General features: G+C 39.7%; 1 protein-coding gene across 1 annotated transcript in view; it reads right to left on the reverse strand.

Moving 5' to 3' along the window:
* Positions 1–337: 337 nt before the first annotated feature.
* Positions 338–19,511, reverse strand: part of LOC128365010 (whirlin-like) — a 125,741-nt gene continuing 106,567 nt past the window's right edge. Inside the window, exons 8-12 of the mRNA XM_053325624.1 lie at positions 18,750–18,824; positions 16,115–16,808; positions 12,422–12,600; positions 6,773–6,901; positions 338–514 (exon numbers count right to left, since the gene is read on the reverse strand). Of these exons, the coding sequence (XP_053181599.1) occupies positions 338–514; positions 6,773–6,901; positions 12,422–12,600; positions 16,115–16,808; positions 18,750–18,824 (1,254 nt within the window). The remainder of the gene's footprint in view (positions 515–6,772; positions 6,902–12,421; positions 12,601–16,114; positions 16,809–18,749; positions 18,825–19,511) is intronic.

Consider the following 19,511-nt stretch of genomic DNA (forward strand, 5'->3'; position numbering starts at 1 on the left):
GTAGCAAACCCCTGTATTAGTACTAATGGGTACTAATTACATGACATTCAGGGTTTTAATACTAATAAAATCATTCACAAATTGCATTTGACCCAGATGTGACTTTTATGGCTAGTATTAATCGAACAAATATTAATACAATATCCCTTTCTGAATTGACATTGCACAAAACTCTCAAGAGTGCAATCAACAAATAGCAGACACATCTTTCAAATGATTCTTTCCCTGAAATTAAAATGAGGGCCATGATTAGATGACGATATCATGTGGAGTTTATTCAGTTCCTTCCTAGCCAAGCCAAGTGTCTCCTTAAGCCAAACTGCTTAAAGTCCTCATACTAGAGTCCTGGTTCAACCACCAGGAAGTCAATGTGGTCCTTTTCTTTGGTCTTGAAGGCCTCTGCAATGATCCGGGCGACGTCCTTGTGCTCCCGACCTCTCAGGGAGATGCCATTAACCTCCAGGATGACCTGACCCACCTTCAGCTGGCCGCAGTTATGAGCTGAGCCTCCTTTCTGTCAACAGAAAAATGGTGATTTGAATAATTGAGATGGCTGAAGCTTCATATATTAGCTTTAGATAAACTTTTAATTATATTTTTGCACTCAGGAAGGACTGGGCACTTCTGCTAACATTTGCTGATTAGTATTAAACACAAAATACAGCTAAAGCTATGGGAATATTATTTTTGCAGAAAATTGGTCCTAAAAAAGTATTAAACAAATTCAGATTTCAACCAAAGGATGATACTAGAGTAGAAGGTGATTCGCAAATTGATTATGATTCCTTCTCTGTGTGAGTGATGGTAGACTGAACATCGGCTGAATGATTTTGATATTGTAAGACTTGGTTAGGCCTAATAATAAATAATTATGTTTGGGAAACTATTTTTGCCATAAACTTACTAAATAACACCAAACTCAATAGTCTAACGTGTTATTTATTCAGCTGCAATTTTTGTGTAGTATGACCCTAATATATAGACAAATAATGTCTAAGAATTGTTTTTTGAATTTTAGAACAGAATGTAAAAAAATAAGTTTTTTTATGTTATGGCAAAGATGTATTCAGTTGCAAAGATACCTACTGAAGTTAGTATGCTAATGTTTGGCCTGTACTGTCTTGTAATACCACTTTTCAGGGGGTGATAGAGAGTGCCACATAACTTGGAATCTAGAAGCTAGAAACTTTTTTTGGCTTATGCACCAGCCGAGCAATTCTGACAGGACTGAATGGGAGCCATCTTTGGTCCAGTATCCAGCCCTTATGATATATCTATCATCCATCACCCTGAGTGCCCTGGCGGTAATGATGAAGCCATGCTGAATGCTGTTGACATTTCCACAGTGGGAAAATTGTTTATATGTCACTTTATTAAGTTATCAATTTTTTTCGGGCAAGAAAGTAACCATGTAGACTCTTAAATATGTGAGTTTAAGCAAATAACACCTATTTGGAAAATTGTACCTAGTGTTGGAGCAGCTGGCTGCTGCTGGAGATGGTGGCTAGGGAGAGATCAGCTGTTCATATCAGCTGATCCGATAAAATGCACTGGGACAGCAGCTATGTGAAAGCTGGCATGAGCCACTTGGCATTACATTATAGTAAGCTGGGTCGATATTGAAATATCATATAAATAAATTAGATCTCTATTACACATATCTGGATTTATGTGTTGTAAAATGGCATGAAATTTATGAAAAATGATGCTGTGGCAGAAAAAGTGCTACCATCAGTGAGTTCTGTGACATTTTATGATTTACACCTACACTATGGAGATGTGTGTAACTATTTACTTGTTACTTATAGTTATGTTGTAACTTATGTCTATGGTGCAACTGCTTTCTAATCTGTAATTTACCATCGACTTTCATGTCTCTGTAGGATTTAGGTGTCATAGCACTGATTCACAGTAATCTCAGGATGGGAGGTGGAAGGTAGGTATGGTTCCAACTACTTGTATCAGGTGGCCAATTCTTACACATTATACCTTTAATGGATGGATTAAATGACTCTGTAATGTGAAATAAGTTCAGCACCTTTCGTCTCAGCTCAGTTTTTTTTTTTCTTTTATCTCTTTTAGCGCACTACAAAGTTCTGCTGTCATTAACCAGTGGGAAAACACTGATATACCCAATGTACACTACCTGTCCAGCCCCAACTAGAACAGCAAAAATTAACAACTACCTGGTGTAGAAAGAATACCAACCAACAGCTATGAAATCCAATTTTTTCCTAAAGAGCTGGTGGAGACCAAACCAGAGTTAAAAGGAGAGTGAGTGTTCATCGATTCTGAACAAATGCTTATGCTATTGTGTAGCAGACACTGTTGCTCAGTATCTACTGGATGTGAAGTTAGGCCGTTGTTTGCTGTTTTTAGCTTGTTTCAATGTCCCAAAAAGTGGTCACAAAATAAAAGAAAATCAAATTGATTTTATTTCAAAATAAAATGTTAATGAAATAAATGTGATGACTGAGGCAGCTCTTGTTTGTATTAAAGTGTAAATGACAGTCTGAGGGACTGAAACATTGCGGCTCAATAAAACTATATCAATGAGTGACACTGTGCGGGAGCCTTTTTTCATTTTTGGTTGCACATTCATCCTACTAAGATGTGCAGAAATGTCTTCATTTTTAAAATACAATTTTAATAAATAATTTAATGTCCCACTTCCCACTTGAATAGAACATATTGGATCTCCTTACATTCATGTATTTTGGATCAATTTAGAATTTCATCTAGTTTAACTGTTGCCTGTTCCCTAACTTGGCATTTTTGGTCAGCTGTTGAATGAAATGAAGAGTCTGAGTTTATAACTGTACATGTGTGTGTATGTGTGGCAGCCCAAGAGCCACTGGGTTAATTCATCCATCCATTCACTGATATTCCTTCCACTCAGTACAAACAGGATGACTGCCAATATTGAGTGATTATATGTAATCCTGGGCCCTAAACATCTTTATTTGACATTCACCTAGAAAGTAGCAGTTGACAACATCACTGCAGGGCATGCAGGCCAATAATAATGGCTTTTGATGCTGCAGACTGGTAAAGAAAGTCAGAGTGGGGCAATGAATCAGACACACACTCTACTACATCTACAACCATCATTTATATGCCTGTTAGAAAGCATTTACCCCCAGCTGCTCATATGCAATGGTTCCTAGTGATCCAAGGTGAAAGACTGAGTTCATTAAAGAGTTTCAAGCACCTCAATCAGAGACATTAGTGTTTTCAGTTCAGTTACAACTGTTACACTAACACATTCCTGACATATTTCAAAAGGAATGATTGCTCAGGTCTTAAAAAGAGTCAAGGCTATGGGATTAAGTGGTTAATATGAGTTCTTTGTCTTTGTTCTTTGTGTGTGTGTGTTTACAAGAGCAGGAAACTGGAGCATTTTATATGCCCATCAAGCTTGATTTTCAAATGCAGACTTTGTTTTTTCCTGACAGCTACACACTGACAGTTTGGGTAAAGCATCAAACCACCTGTCAACTCTACTCTAGGAATGTTTATGAAGAGGCAAACGGACTCGACCAGCTGCTCCAACCTAGCTACACCAGCCTCGATTACACACTAAAAAACGAGGATGTTAATAAGCATACATATTTTCTGTGTTGTGTTCAAATTTCCAAAGGATGTTACATTTTTCAAAGAGCCTGCAGGAAAGCAACCTTCCAAACTATACTTAGCTTTCCAAAGCCTAAATAGTGACTATATTTTGGATATTAAGGCAAGACAGGAAGCAGAGGGAGGCCTCACAGTATCGCAGGAAGAGTGGGACAGGATCAAGTTCCTCTTCCTCGAGGAAATTCAGCTACAATAATGTGACTATTCTTTTGTACTCCAGCGCAAAAGACTAACTATTCAAATCAGACTGCCTGGTGGTGTGCATATATGTGAATACAAGTATGTTTATATGTGTGTACTATGTGTGTACTGTGAACTGTTGGGATAAGGAAGGGTTTGGGTATCTATCACTCAGATCCTCCCCATGTTATGTGTTTTGAGCCCAGCTGGTGCATGATCATTGTTTGGTATAATGAAGGAAAAGTGAATGAAGTAAATTACAAAAAAAAAAAATTAAGTCACTGAAACCAGCATAAAGTGGCTTTCCTATCGTGGGAGTCAAATTCTAAACTTCTCTGAGCTACTTTTATGAAGTTTCAACATTGTAGTTGAAGCCAAAAGTGTGACACTCTTGAAGTTCAACCGAAATAACAAAAGCAGTCAAAGAAATCACTGACAGAGCCAGTTTCAAAAGGATTGTTAAAATGTCTTTTTGAAAAGAAGATGAGGAAGAAAGCAAGTAGAGTAGTCTTTAGCAGTCTTTAAAGACAATCCTTCTTTAGCCTCTGACTGGGCAGTGTGTGTGTGTGTGTGTGTGTGTGTGTGTGTGTGTGTGTGTGTGTGTGTGTGTGTGTGTGTGTGTGTGTGTGTGTTGTGTGTGTGTGTGTGTGTGTGTGTGTGTGCGTGCATGTGTGTTGGATTGACTGAGCCAAGACATAATAGATACACTTGTGCTGGTATCTGTAGCTTACAAACCAAGGACATGCAGCCATTTGTTAACAGTGGTGTTGAAGAATACAGTACTTAGCATCTAAACTGATTGATCTCTATGTTAGCAGAGATGTTCAATGTACTACAGCTGACTGGCCAACAAACTGACATCAGCAGTTTTGCCGCTTGATGTTTGTTTGGTTGTTAGTTTAGCGTGTCTTTAAAGATAAGCAAGAGAGCTAAAGTCTCTTTTTGTGTTATGCCACACATGCTGATCGTCAGTGTCCATCAGCCAATGGCCAGATTTGCATGTGGGGGAGACGTAGATGCACCTGCCATATAAAATTGACCAAACCCCCCCCCAAAACATCTCAACATTTAACCCTTACATACAGTTTGGATCAAATTTGACCCACTTTGACATTTAACAGCTGAACAGCTTCACTCTGAAGTTTGATGACTTTTCCTAAAATGGCCCAAAATGCACAAAAATTAAAATATTTTTCAATGTGCTACAAATCTTTATCCATTGAGTCTATTCTGGGTTAAATTATCTCCATATCTATTGCCATGTGTTTTAGTGAAATGAATAGTTAATAGTTTTAATAATTTCCATAAAGTTCTGCTCATTTTCACTTTACATAAAATTTGCATTTTATTGCAATGTTATATTTTCATGTCTTATGAATAGGGCTGTTTTTAATGTAAAAGCTAAAAACTACACTCTCTCTGCTCTCTGAAACATGAATCAAGGTTTAATCACATTTATTGATCAGTCAGATCAACTATTGATGCTTTCTAAACACATCTGTGCTTCAACATTTGGTATAAACACTTTTTATGAGGAGGTGTAGAATATGAACAGTATGTAAAGGTTGAGGAAACAGAGATCCATCATAGCCTATTAGCTATGTTGCAGCATCCACTTTAAAATAACTCTGACCTGCCAGAATATAAAGTGCACCAGAAAACACCGGTTATAAGGCAGGAGTTGCACACTAACCCCAGAAAAGCTTGTTGGGCTAGTGTGCATCACATCATGGACTCCCAGTTTGGCCATTACGCAAAATAGCTTCTAGCCAAGTGCTGTTCCTGGGGGCTTCCAATGAACAAACATATTCCTGGTTATTAGCACGTTAGCCGTGAGCAGGTCCAGCACAGAAATTCACCAGCTAGCCCTGTGAGTTGTTCCTACATCATAATAATGCTTTTAGCATGGCCTAATTTGTGGAGATGCATGGATAAACTTCACTGTGCTGCTTTTGGGCCTTTTTTGCAAGTATGGTTAAAATTAAGTGATCCATGCAAATGTCTACATGTAGATTCAGACTGGTTAATGGTGAATAGGGGGGGCACTGTCCTGAAACTGAAACATATGATGTCCAAATCACTACCTTTTAGATACACCTTTTTTATCCATGGGCACAGGACAGGCACAGCAAACATTGGCTTAACAGAGATAACCCAATTTAGATGGAATCACACACTTATTTTGAAACTCCTTCATCTCCAACAATGACTGGGGTCAGCCATTCAGAGCAGAGAAAATGAGCGTTATTAGATCACAATCACGTTGATATGATGGGAATATAATTGGCTTAAACTCGCATGTATTAATGTGGCAATGTCACACTGATTATAGAGGACGTGTGTGTTTGGCAAGCCGCTAAATGACTGTGAGGGTCATCAGTGAACTGACTGACAGTCAATGTCATCCACTATCCTGAGAGCCATGGAGATGGGTGAAAGCAGCCATTGTTATGGAAATCACTGCACAGTCACGAAAACTCTTCAAGGATGGCCTGCTTCATGAAAGAGACTGAGGGGAGGGTGGGTGGTAAAGGGGGGGCGAGGGGGTCTGAGGCTATGTGTCATTCAGTGATTAGCTGATGTTATCGCCTCTCACCCTCGGCTCATATAAAACACTATGGAAATGTACAGTTGTGCTGTGATGTGTTCTTACTTTGTACGACTTAACAAAATGTGAAAGGTGTCAGAGGGAGCTATCGGCAGCAGGACTGGTATTTGCAGATGGCTTTAGAATGCTGTCTGTGCAAAACAAATGCAAGCTCCTAATCTGATGCTGAGTGAAGAGTTTCAGAGTTTCTATTAAAGTTAAAAAGGGGCAATGTTAATACACTGGAGTTCCAGAAATAAATTCTAGTCACACACAGCATATACTCAAAGAAAAGACACTGAGCATTGGCATACAATATGGACTCCTGACAATACAAACCCCCACTCAATTCCTCTTGTGTCTCTGTCTCACCTGTATAGTCACAATGCGTGGCAGAGGCTGGCGTGTGTTGGCTCCTCCCTCTATAGCGATACCAAGGGTGTTGGCATTTTTCATGACTCGAACCAGTGTAGCAATGGGTGCAGGGACCGGTGAGCCAGTCTGCTGAATATCAGATAGGGACACAAAGTCAAGAAGTGTCAGGAGACTGAAAGTTAAGATGAAATGTTACACTGACAGTAGCGCAAACCTTTTGTAGATCTAGATCAGACCTGCAAAACTGGTGCCTTTCAAGGACGTAGACATGAATTGATTTGATCCAAATGAATGAATAAAAGAACAATGTTGAAACCTGCTGCAAGGGCCCCTTTTACACTCATTATTTCATGATTTCCACAGTCTGACCATGCCTACCAAAGCTATAAAGCCTGTGGATATATTGGATCAAACATTATTCCAAAAATCATTCAAACCAACTTCAGACACCTGTGAGGTCACAAAAATATCTTTGAAGGTAGAACGCTCTGCTGGGTAACTGTTAATGGATAAGAGTTTGATTTTTTTACCCTCTATCTACATTACTTGGTAATATTGGTCACAAATGGAGTCAGCAATGACCTGTGTAACTGCATATGTCTGAGCTTTACCTGGAAAAATCAGTCACACCTGCCCTAAATGCAGGATCCTGCTTGACAATGTGTTTAGATAAGGGGTACGCCTTTTTGTTTTCAGTTGCTGCAACTTGAAATAATGCTTTTTAAAAAAAAAACTTAGCTATAGTAATACAGAGCCAAAGGGACTACAACCTTGTTCAAAATCTCACTGACATTTGTAATAATGCAAACCCAAACTCCAACTAAAATATTACTACCCTCCCCCGCTGTATTCCCTTACCCAGTCACCTTTTATCCTAACCCTAACCACTCAGCGCTTTTTCACTATACAGTTCCAGCACGACTCGACCTTTTCCATTACTATAGTACCTATACAACGTGGGCGGGGTCATCATAGAACGGCTCTGCGAAACGAGCCAGGTCGAGTCGAACTAGAACTGCACCATTAGGGACTTGTGCCTATACCTAACCACAAGATTTAATCCTAATTACTGATATATAAAGCTATAACCCTAACCACAACCCCAATCAGGATAATTGGTGTAGTATAATTTTCCTTAACCATGCCTAGTGGATTTCTCCTTGACCTTTGACCTCTCCCAAGGGCCCTTATGTAAGGAGTTATATCAGCTATAATTTGGTTTGTCACTCTTTGTTTGGTACTAGTTATAATCCTCCTGTTTTATTTTTATCTTTTCAATTATATGTATTTCTCTTCAGAATATTATTTGTTTAGGATTTTAGGACTGCTGTTATATCTCAGTTATAAGTAACACAACAACCAACCTGTGCCTGTGCATTGTATGTTTTGTCCCTAACTTAACCCTAACTAAAAACCCAGCTATCTTTTTTTTCTTGGATTTTAATAAACAGTGTTTCTCATAAACCCACAAATCAAAGGTTAAACATCCCAGCTCAAACGATGTGTGTAATGTCTGTAATAAAAGCAGGACTGAGAGGACTGGAAGGTGTAAAAGGTTTCAAGTTATCTAAAGGCACTTTACACATAGAGCAGGTCTAGACCGTGCTCTTTAATTTAATCTAAAGAGACCCAACATTCCCCCATGAGCAAGCACTTGGCGACAGGCATCAAGTGGTTGAATGATAAAGAAGACAGGGACACTCCAATACCCCATAGGATGGGTGCTGGATCAAAAAATATCTTTGAACCAAGAGATCTGCAGACCAAATAGTTACTCTTTGAAGGGCTTTTCTTTTTGTGGATCTCTCTGTTCACATCTTGAGGCGGGAACAGAAGCTGGAGAGGGACACTTTAGGGTTTCAGGGGGAGAGAGTGTTGGTGTTACCATGCCAGCTTTTAGAGTAATTCCTCAAATTAGTGGTGTCTAGACACACATTAACCCCTCCAGCAGCAAATCTATCATCTGCTTGGATCGGCACATCCTCACTACTTCTGCTGTGTGTGTGGTGCTTTTAGTGTGTGCTAGGAGCAACAAATGATGTGATGGTGTCAGTATTTGTGGCACTACAAGGACAGTGTTTCAATGAAGTGGTTCACGAAGAAAACGGAGGAGAGAAATGGCAGGGCAGCAACCAGAGGTGTTTTAATCCTGGTTCAGGCCAAAAGACAAAAGAAATGATCCACCTTTCCTGGTGATACCCAAATTATAGCAGCAATGTTTCGGTTTTTGGAGGGAACTTCTATACCTATACCTTGACACATTTCTGTACAGATTAGTGGTTACATATCAAAGACACAAAACACCCACTTCTTTGCCCATCTCTCTCCATATTGGAAGAAGTGATAGTGCAATCACTCTAGCAGTCATGGTCAAGTGTCATTGATCTATAACCTACTTAAAACTAAATGAGAAGGATCCTCAGAGAATAAGAGACTTGATTGGTGTAATGACCTGAATATAGAGATAACAAAAGATGAATGAAAGCAGATATGCCACGAATCCCAGGTTCAAACTATTAACACAAGATTTAGACTCTTGCAGTCTATCCCTACTACACCATTATGATGCCAACAGGCTAGATCTGTAGTCATCAACCCTGCCAAGCAGTGGCGTGCACAGTGTCATTTTGGGGGGCAGGTGCTCAGTGAAAAATAAGGGCACTTTGTGCGGCATGTGGAACTGCCGGCTGCCTTATTATAGCAGTGTGAGATTTAAAAAAACAAAAAAACATTACAGGCACATGTTGAATGTAATTGCATATTTATTCATGTCAATCTGTTAATAAAATTACTTGACCTTTCAATTGGACTATAGCACTGATCAGTCAATCACTGTTGTCTTATTTCTCTGGAATATACACATGGAGAGGTTTTTAGCAAGTTAGGCAGCTACAATGATAGATCAGTGTACTGCTTGCAAAATAAGAAATATATGTTTTTTCCCGTCAGAACAAAAGAAATGCACAAAGTGTAATTTTGAAGTGAGGAGTGAAGAGTGAGCATTACCATTCTCTAAAGCAGCAATGTGTAGCTCCCTTTCTTTTTCCTTTCTTACCCTCTCCTTTCTAGGCATTATGCTGGAATTAGTAAATAAAAAGAGACCAAAAGTATGAATACGACTTCTTGATGACATTACCACAAGGCAGAAGGCTACTTTTTCTGCAGGCAATTGGGAATTGCCTGTTTGTCATTTAGCAAATAAATTACCGCAAATGTTAATTATGTAGCCTAATGTAAATTGGGAGGAGGGGGGGATTATTATCCCATGCTTTTAATCGTTGAGCATTTATAGATGATCATGTCAACATGGGCCATATACAGTACACTGTTAAAAAAAAACAAAAAAAACAGAACTTTCAAAAGGGCACTTGCTTGGTCCAGAGGGCAAAGGGCAGGTGTTATAGCACCACCTAGTGTATATCTGTCCACACCACTGCTGCCAAGAATACACAGTATTGGGCAATCTGGTAATTTAGCTGAAACTATTTGTGTCAAGTACATCTCTACAAAATGTTGTTATTTTTGGGTAAATCTAGAAACAGTGAACCAAAGTGCCATTTTTTCAGCTTTGCATTGCATTTCACACATGGTCACCAACTCTGCTTCTGAAGAGCTACTGCCCTCCATGTTTTAGGTATCTCCCAATTCTAACACACTTGATTCTAATTAGTAATTTAGAGCAGGGTTGGTGACCACTAATGTAAATGGTAAATAGACTTATATAAAACTTTTATAGTCTTTCTGACCACTCAAAGCACTTTTACACTACATGTCACATTCACCCATTCACACACATTCATACACTCAATCAATCAATCAATCAATCTTTATTTGTATAGCGCCAAATCACAACAAAGTTATCTCAAGGCACTTCACACACAGAGCAGGTTCTAAACCGAACTCTTCAGGTTTTAACTTTAAAGAGACCCAACATATAAGAAAAAACACTGAAGGCAGGGACTACCACATATGATGTCAACCTGCTCATCAGGAGGAAATTAACATTTACACCCATTCATACACCATTGGTGCAGCCATAGGGGAAGGGTTTAAGTAGCCACGGACACAAGAACATGTGGACTGGATAAGCTGGGAATCGAACAGCCAATCTTCTGATTTGTGGACGACCGCTCTAATTCCTGAGCCATAGCCGCCCCTAATGTGTGAAATGCAATACAGAAAAGGGCACTCTGGTCCACCATTTACAGGTTTGCCCAAAAATCTAAGAATTTTGGAGATGTAATCAACACATTATCACTAACAGTTTCAGCTAAATTACCAGATTGCCCAAAACTGTCTATCCTTGGTCTGTCCCCAAACACCAAGAATGCTGGAGTTCAATACAATAAGAAATACATTATTGCTGTATTTGCTGTCGCAAGCATCTATCATTTTGAAAAACCTAGAAACCCTTATTCAGTAAGTGGCCAGGGAATTCCCATAAATGTGTAGTTGATGAATAAGTTGTAACATATTTTCTGTATTTTTTGTGTTTTTCACCACTACAGTAAATGACTGCATGTTTTTTGTTGCAGGATTTTTCACTTGATGTGACTTTGCTGTTTGTATGAAGAGTTCTGAGAAGATCTTTTGGAGCACACTTTGGTGGTTTTTGAAATGGAAAACATTTTTAGTGCTTGGATCACTTCTCAGAGGTGGGTTCTTGTTTCTTAAATATACATTCTGTTTTTTTGCCATTTGCCATTGCAGCATCATGGCTATGATGTCATTTTCCATCAACTTTGAAGCATGTAAGGACTGCACTCACACAGAACCTGAGCGATGATTGTACCCACTCAGTAAACAATGTCGAGGCTTCATACTTGCAGGTTTTTAATTTTTTTTTAATTAAATCGGTGCCAAATAATTGCTTGTAATGTTGTGAATATTCAGGCCTTGATGCTTAAACATCTGTGTGCTGCATCTCTTTTATAATGGGCTTTAATTTTTGGAGTTTGTACAAATTATTCCTCTTGATTTCTCATTGTTATGTCCTCGCATGCTCTAATTGGATCATGACTATGCAAACTGGCCCAGCCTTTTTTTGTAATTTATACTATTACATTTAATTTTCTCTTTCCCATGTGAAAGAAATTAAGGTTTTAATACAATGTGTGGGGGTAAACAAGTTAACTCAGGTCTGTAAATTACATCCACACACCACGCTCTATCAAACTGTTTTTTTCCTAATACATCAAATGAAGCACTAATTACGAGTTTATATCATTGTTAAAATCACATCTCATCTTGCATTGATGTGATTGGTTTCCCACAACACAGTCTTCTCCTTGCATGCAAATAAGCTGAGTGTACTTCATCTTAATCCTGTTTCTTCATCTGTTGCTTTGATTGGACCCCTGCCAGTGCCACAGTGATGCGCTAAATTGTTTGAGACCCTTAATCTGGCTCTGTTTTATTAGCTACATTGTTGCATCAGCTGTGCTTCTGTGCCTGTAACAAACAGAAGCAGTGGTACAAGTTATGTGTTCTAACTGAATTCTGTAAAGGAAATGGAAATCAAAACAGAATCAGCAGTGATCCAGAGACCTGAATACATAATCAAATAAACAGGAAGTCACAGGGAGACAAGGAAAAAGCTTAACTTGGAGCTACACTGTGAAATGAGTATTTATGTGAAGCCCTCACCCGTCTGGTGGTGGCCCCTGGAGGAGGTGCGTGGGTGCCTTGCTGCTCTGGATGGCCCTGTTGGTTCTTGTTGGGTCGAGGGCTGCCATCCTTACTGAGGCCTCCCGCCTCGGCTATATCCACCCCGCTGTCCTCACTCAGAGTCTGGCCACTGTCTGACAGCTGGGACAGAGTGGCCCCTGTATGGGAGACCATGTAGTTAATATACAAACAGATGATGCATACTGTACAGTTTAAACTGACCAAGAAACAGGCATTTATTTCTAATCTCTGCTATTATAAGTGCAGTATATCTTATTTTACTAAGGAGTAGGACTGTCACAATAATTACGTTATTGACCTATCGTACAATCACGTAATTATTAACATCATCAGTATTGCCACACTTCACATTAGCAGCTAAGAGGCTATTCATGTCACATTGGCTAAACAAGTAGTGTCCTCCATTCCTCACTGTGTACGTCCTGAGTGGAGACTGCAGTAACCACCCCTAACCCAATAACTCTGTCCCCAACCATAATGACAGTCTGTGTTTATACACAAGTACTTCCCACCCCCCTTACATTATTATACTATTATATTATCATTATATCAGTGGTATAAAATGATCTTCAAATGACAATAATATTGTTTATCGCGATTATTTCTGAGACAATATATCGACCAACAGAAGTTATAATGACAGTTTTCATACGGAGCCTCCCTGTTTCTGATCTGTTCCTCTTTAAATTTGCAGTTGATGCTTTTTTGCTGCTTGTTTGTTTCAAACTGTTCACAATATAGTCATAGGTATAAGTTTGGTAACAGAACCTAACCCTAACCTCCTAAACAACTCAAAGTGTATGAATGATCCTTTTTTGTCCAAAGTGAGTCAAGATCCTCACTGAACTGGGGAGAAGAGCCATAATTCTCTTTTTGATTGCTCCAATCAAAGAGTCCTTTTAAACCTTTTGGTTTCTCTTTGTGTTTCTAAATGATGTCTTTGAGTGGAATATTAGTATCTATAGAGATCATCACTGTTATCTGTTGGGTTTTTTCCTACTTTCTGGATTTACTTTTAAGATTTTTTTTGTACTTCATATCTATTTTTTTATTCCCTTTTATGACATATCAGCTGCAGTTATTTATCATTCAGATCTTATCTATTTAGTAATCATTAATCTCCTTTTACCGTATCCAATCAGAACGTGTGTGTTTTATGTACTTCGTGGTGCTGCTATCTTGACGGGACACTGATGTGAAATACAATCTGTAATCTCAGTGAGAGTACGGTAAACGATCCCCTCCAGATATGTATCAAGATATATAAAAACACTCTGCACAACAATGTGTGTCTGATTTAGCCTTTTCCACAATAAAAAGTAAATATACCACTTTACTTCACTGCAGGATCCATTCTCAGTGGACTTGACATAAATTTGAAGCGGTGGGGATTTCAAGTGTTCACATCATGCTTACAGACCCACTGCTGCTGCTTTTTGGAAGATGAATGAAGAAAACCATATTTTTGACCAAAGGGGGAATTTAAATGGACTTTTATGGTAGGCTTTTAATGCACAACATCTGCAGGTGTTGAGCTTCAGTAACATGGAGCAGCTGTGGCTCAAGAGGTAGAGCAGTCATCCACCAATTGGAAGATTGGCAGTTCCTTGGGCAAGACACTTAACCCCAAATTGCTCCCATTGCTGTGCCATCAGTGTATGAATGTGTATGAATGGGTGAATGTTACATGTAGTGTAAAAGTGCTTTGAGTGGTCATAACGACTAGAAAAGTGCTTTATAAGTACAGTCCATTTACCATTTACATTCAAATCAAACAAAGTATTGTAAATGTAACTTATTGGAATCAATTAGTCAATGTGTGTTTCTGCTGATTTTACCATGTGAGCAATAGACTCAAAACTGAGTAGGCAGAATGTAGGACTCGCCTTAACCCCCCCCCCCCCTCCCCGCCCCCACCCCCAAAATATTTTTACCCAGCCTTTTAGTACTGTAGGTCAGCCCAATTTGATCTTAAGTGGCCAGACCAGTAAAGCCATTGCATAATAATCTATAAATAATATTTTATATATATGTATATGATGCATATTAGATCTGTACTATAACTATAACTCATTTATAAAGCTGCCTATAATAAACCCATCAAGGTGGAAAGAGATGCTGATAAAATGTGACCAAGCGCACTGAGGAAAAATATGAATTGCAATCGACGGGAAGATCATAAGCCTTGACTGTGAATGAGGAGTAGTGCATTTTATTACTTTTCTGCAATTTTCACACTTTGCAAAGTTACCCAGTGGGCTGAATTGGACTTCTTGGTGGGCTGTATGTTTAACATCACTGCTGTAGGTGCTGGCACTGAGAATTTATGGATCATACAAAACAGCAGCAAGATGACTGTTACGGCCCTAGGCCGTTTGTATGGTTTCTCCCCTTCCTCTGTGTGTGTGTCCCGCTCCGAGGTTTCCAGTGGACCAGTGAAGCAGACCCTTGGCGGCTGGTGGATGAGGCTGATTGGTGCTGCGCATCTCCAATCAGCGTGCGACAGCTTTAAAAGCCTGGCGTGCCCTTCAGACGCCAGCAGACACCTCAGTAGCAGCAATAGTCGTAGTAGTAGTAGTAGCAGTTGTTCTTGTTCGAGTTCGAATAATAGCTTGTGTTTTGGTTACCCAGATTTGGGCCAGGGTAAGACTAGTTTCTTTCTTTCTTTCCTATTTGTGTCACTGTGTTTACTGGTTAGGTTTAGGGGTGCTGATTACTTGTATTTCTGTTTGGTATAGCGTTGTTTGGTATAGCGTTGTATAGCTATTTTATTTTACAACCAGTTTCCATCGGCTGTGTGTGTTACCTTCCCTTTTCCCCATCGAGCTGGGTTTGTAACATACGCCTTTAACGGGTGAAAATCCCGGACAAACCCAGCTCGATGGGGAAAAGGGAAGGTAACACACACAACCGATGGAAACTGGTTGTAAAATAAAAGAGGTATTTATTATAACAAATTAGGACAATGTGGAATTTAATACCAAAACCAACAGAAAAGGGCTGCCAGGTGCTGATAAATCAATAACAAAATACAACAAAAAGAGGACTCCTTACAAATAAAAATGGAGCTAACTGTCTAGTCAATACAGGGACTAATCAAATATTCCTAAACCAAAAGTCTAACTACCTACTCTAACGCTATACCAAACAGAAATACAAGTAATCAGCACCCCTAAACCTAACCAGTAAACACAGTGACACAAATAGGAAAGAAAGAAAGAAACTAGTCTTACCCTGGCCCAAATCTGGGTAACCAAAACACAAGCTATTATTCGAACAAGAACAACTGCTACTACTACTACTACGACTATTGCTGCTACTGAGGTGTCTGCTGGCGTCTGAAGGGCACGCCAGGCTTTTAAAGCTGTCGCACGCTGATTGGAGATGCGCAGCACCAATCAGCCTCATCCACCAGCCGCCAAGGGTCTGCTTCACTGGTCCACTGGAAACCTCGGAGCGGGACACACACACAGAGGAAGGGGAGAAACCATACAAACGGCCTAGGGCCGTAACAATGACCATTATATTTCCAACCACCAGAAAGATGTTGTATCATACAGTCACATTCTTTTCCAATCTTGCCTGCATTATAATTTTATATTACATGTGACATGTGTTTTTACAAGGGACACTATACACAGAGCTGTGTACCTCTTTGCTGTGGTCTGGTGTCTGCAGACAGCCGGTTCACATCTGTAATGACGGCTCTCTGGGCGAGAGCAGGTGAGCAGGGTCGGTCAGGACTACACGGCGGAGCAGCGGGTGTGATGAGAGAGGGGCACGGGGAGGGGCATGGTGAGGGATGTGGTGATGGATGAGGGGAGGGCATGGGTGAGGCAGCTTTGGAAGAGGATGCAGATTTCGACAAGATAGCCGTTTTCTCGTAGGAGGATGATCTAGAAGAGAGCTTCGCAGACGCTTCCGGTTTAGCCGAGCTGGAGGAGTCCCGATGGTGCAGGAAGCCCGGGCAGGTGTGGTGCCCTGAACTGGGTCGGTTGTGGTGGTGGTGGAGGTGATGAGCAACATGGGGGTGGGGTTCAGAGTCGGAGAGCTGGATGGAACTGCGGCAGGTGTGATGGAGAGAGTTGAGGGAAGTGTGGTGGCCAGCGCAAGTGTGGTGGGCTGAGGCCTGGGAGGGCTGATGGATGGAGGGGAGGGATTTGAGCGACTTGTGGAGGCAGTCCTGGAGGAGCCGGGTGGGACCGGTGAAGAGCAGGCCGGAGCTGGGCTGCACCAGCCGGGCTGAAGGCTTCCGGTTCTGCTCCTTCTCCCTGGACGGTCTGCTCTGTGCCTGGAGAACTGACCTGAACGGTGGAGGAGACTGAGCCGCAGCCTGCAGTTCACCCTGTCAATGACAAGAAGACCATTCAACATGAAAGCACTTCTATTCTCTGAGCCATGAAGTCAGTGAAATGACACAATATTAATCCTTTAGGTTTCAGTCCAGGTTGATTTGCCAAGAAATAAACAAAAAAATTAATCATAATTTTGTGCAGCAAACGTGTGTTTTCTTTCCTCTTTAAATTTGTTTTGCATGACAATACTGAATTCAAATGTGTGTCCATAGTGCCAGAAATGATACATAAATAACCTAATGGTGTATGTTTGTTTGCTTTTGTTGTAATTTCTCTTTTTGTTTTAATGTATTCTGTTTGTCTTTTACAATGGTATTATTTATTTTGTTTTGTCAATTATTTTGTTAAATGTTTTTGCTGTGTTGTATTTTGTTAAAGGCCCCCTTGAAAAATGAGTTGGTACATATCAAGGGGTTATCCTAATTTTTAACATAAATGACAATTACAACTTTAACCCTCTAACACAAAGTGAATCATACATGATCCATGAGTTTTAGAGAGCTCTACATCATCAGTGTAAAAACCGGATGTACAGTATATGATCAGATGCATGCAGTTCACAGATAAACCTTTTCTTTAGAAAAAGTGAAGGTAAGAAAGATCAAACATTCATTACTGATACTTGAACAGGAATAGTTACTGGACTGATGCGATGTTGAATGACTAAATATTCTGTAGCTTATTTTATGATAAACTCCTGTTGAAAATGTGTGTATCAATTTGAATTTTGCAATTATTTGATGGTTTAGGCTTTACAGGGTTAAAGGAACGGTTCACTCAACCTGGCTCTTAGGTGATCCCAGTTATAAAAGAGAAATCCAGTAAAAGAGTATATAACAACAAAGACAATAACAAGTAATTTGTGGAATTTTCTGAATGCCTGTACAACTCGGAGTCAGACCGTCACTCTGATGTGTACATTTCTTTCGACGACTAATCTTCCCCAAGCTTCAGACCCACAGACAGAGCCATTAAATAGGCCTATTACACATGAGGAAGAGAAAGAGGCATTATTTCCCTAATTCTCAAGAAAGATGACTTACAGTACAGGTCCATTGCTCTGCTGGACGCAGACTGAAAATGACTATCTAAATACTAGCCAAGAGACTAGAAGGTATCCTAACTGATATCATTGAAGTAGATTAGACGGGTTTTACATTGGGCCGTTACTCTAGCAAACAAGGAGACTGCTAAACCTGATACAGCTTAGCGCTCTCCTGATCTCACTCAGAAAGCCTTTGAAAGGAAGGGTTCACTCATATTTTGAAATGAGATGGTGATTTTGGTCCACATGGTTCTGATTATGACACCTACTGGCCCAGACAGCTGTACATTGTTTTAATGAATGTTTAATGCCCCCAAAGGTTGACTCCTAAGACCCTTGACTTCTTTTCTAGTGCCTACCTCAAAGAAATGCCATGTTGTTATTCATGCTCTTCAGAAGATCAACTTTGGGGTTTGGACACTGAATGAACTTTCATCTACAGTCTCCCTCAAGCTAAGAAGATTACAATTGCAAATGAGATAGAATAAATTAATGGTTAAATTGCCATGAAATGTGCTGTGCAGAGAAATGTTCCTGAGGGAATCAAGTCTTGATTTTAATGACTTCATGATCTTTCTTCTAGTGTCACCCTCAGGGCAAACTTCAGATTTTGGCCCCAGTATGTTTTTCTTTTTTTTCATTTTCTCCACATGTCCATGTTGCAGACTGTGGTGAACATTGTAGCTTCAATAAAACTCCCAGCGGGGCTTTCGATATTTTAGTCTTGTTATGTGATCTGTCCTGTGGATAACAATGTGTTGACAGATATTGCTAGAAATGGACAAACATGGAGATCTATTCATGAACATTAAAGTGATGTTTGTGTATTCCCCTCATGTTTTGTGCTAGTGGAAAATCATGCCATATAAAACAAAATGATACATACCAGTGTGATGTTTTGTAAGGCATTAGTGATCCCCTCCTGGTCTTTTTCTGTCCAGCTACCAACAGAGCCGTCAGCCTGAAAGAAGCAGTATGAAATATTGGAGTGCTGCAGGGCTAAATCTGTGATAAAAACTTGATGGTTTACTTTAGCCTACTTAATGCACATGCCAAATGGATGGGATTTGCCCCATAGGACAACATAATGAGTCCAGAAAGTTGAAACAGATAGAACAAAGTGGGAAACAGCTTTTTTGTTTGTTTGTTGTGGCCATTTGAAGCTTAAAGCTTTATGGTGTCATTGCAGCTGTTTTAAAATGGGCTTCAGGGAGCCACAGAAGTCATATAAAGGGCGCATGAGATGCATCTTCCTTTCATTATCATTTAATCAACAAATCCTTGTAATGGAACAACAACAACAACGTTTGATCATACCTGCACTCCAGAACATGACCATAAGCACATTTTCTAATATTTAACCTCTGTTGGTGGTAATTGGAAAAAAATAATGATGTTTCATGTTGTGACAGTGCTGTGGTTAAGGTTTGGTTAGGTTTAGGCAGAAAACCACTTGGTTAAGTTTAGAGAAAGATCTGTTATGGGTTGAAATGATGGGTTAGGGTTAGGGTTCTTTAAGTTGGAAATTTATGACCCAGAATCTACAAAAATGAAAATATTTCAAAATCATTTATTCTTATTGCAGTTGGTGTACATGTTAAAGTTTATCATGAAACCTACCATTCATATGTTGCATCCTTCATTTTCA

This window comes from Scomber japonicus, chromosome 9 (assembly GCF_027409825.1).
Source record: "Scomber japonicus isolate fScoJap1 chromosome 9, fScoJap1.pri, whole genome shotgun sequence".
In the NCBI taxonomy this organism is placed as follows: domain Eukaryota; kingdom Metazoa; phylum Chordata; class Actinopteri; order Scombriformes; family Scombridae; genus Scomber; species Scomber japonicus.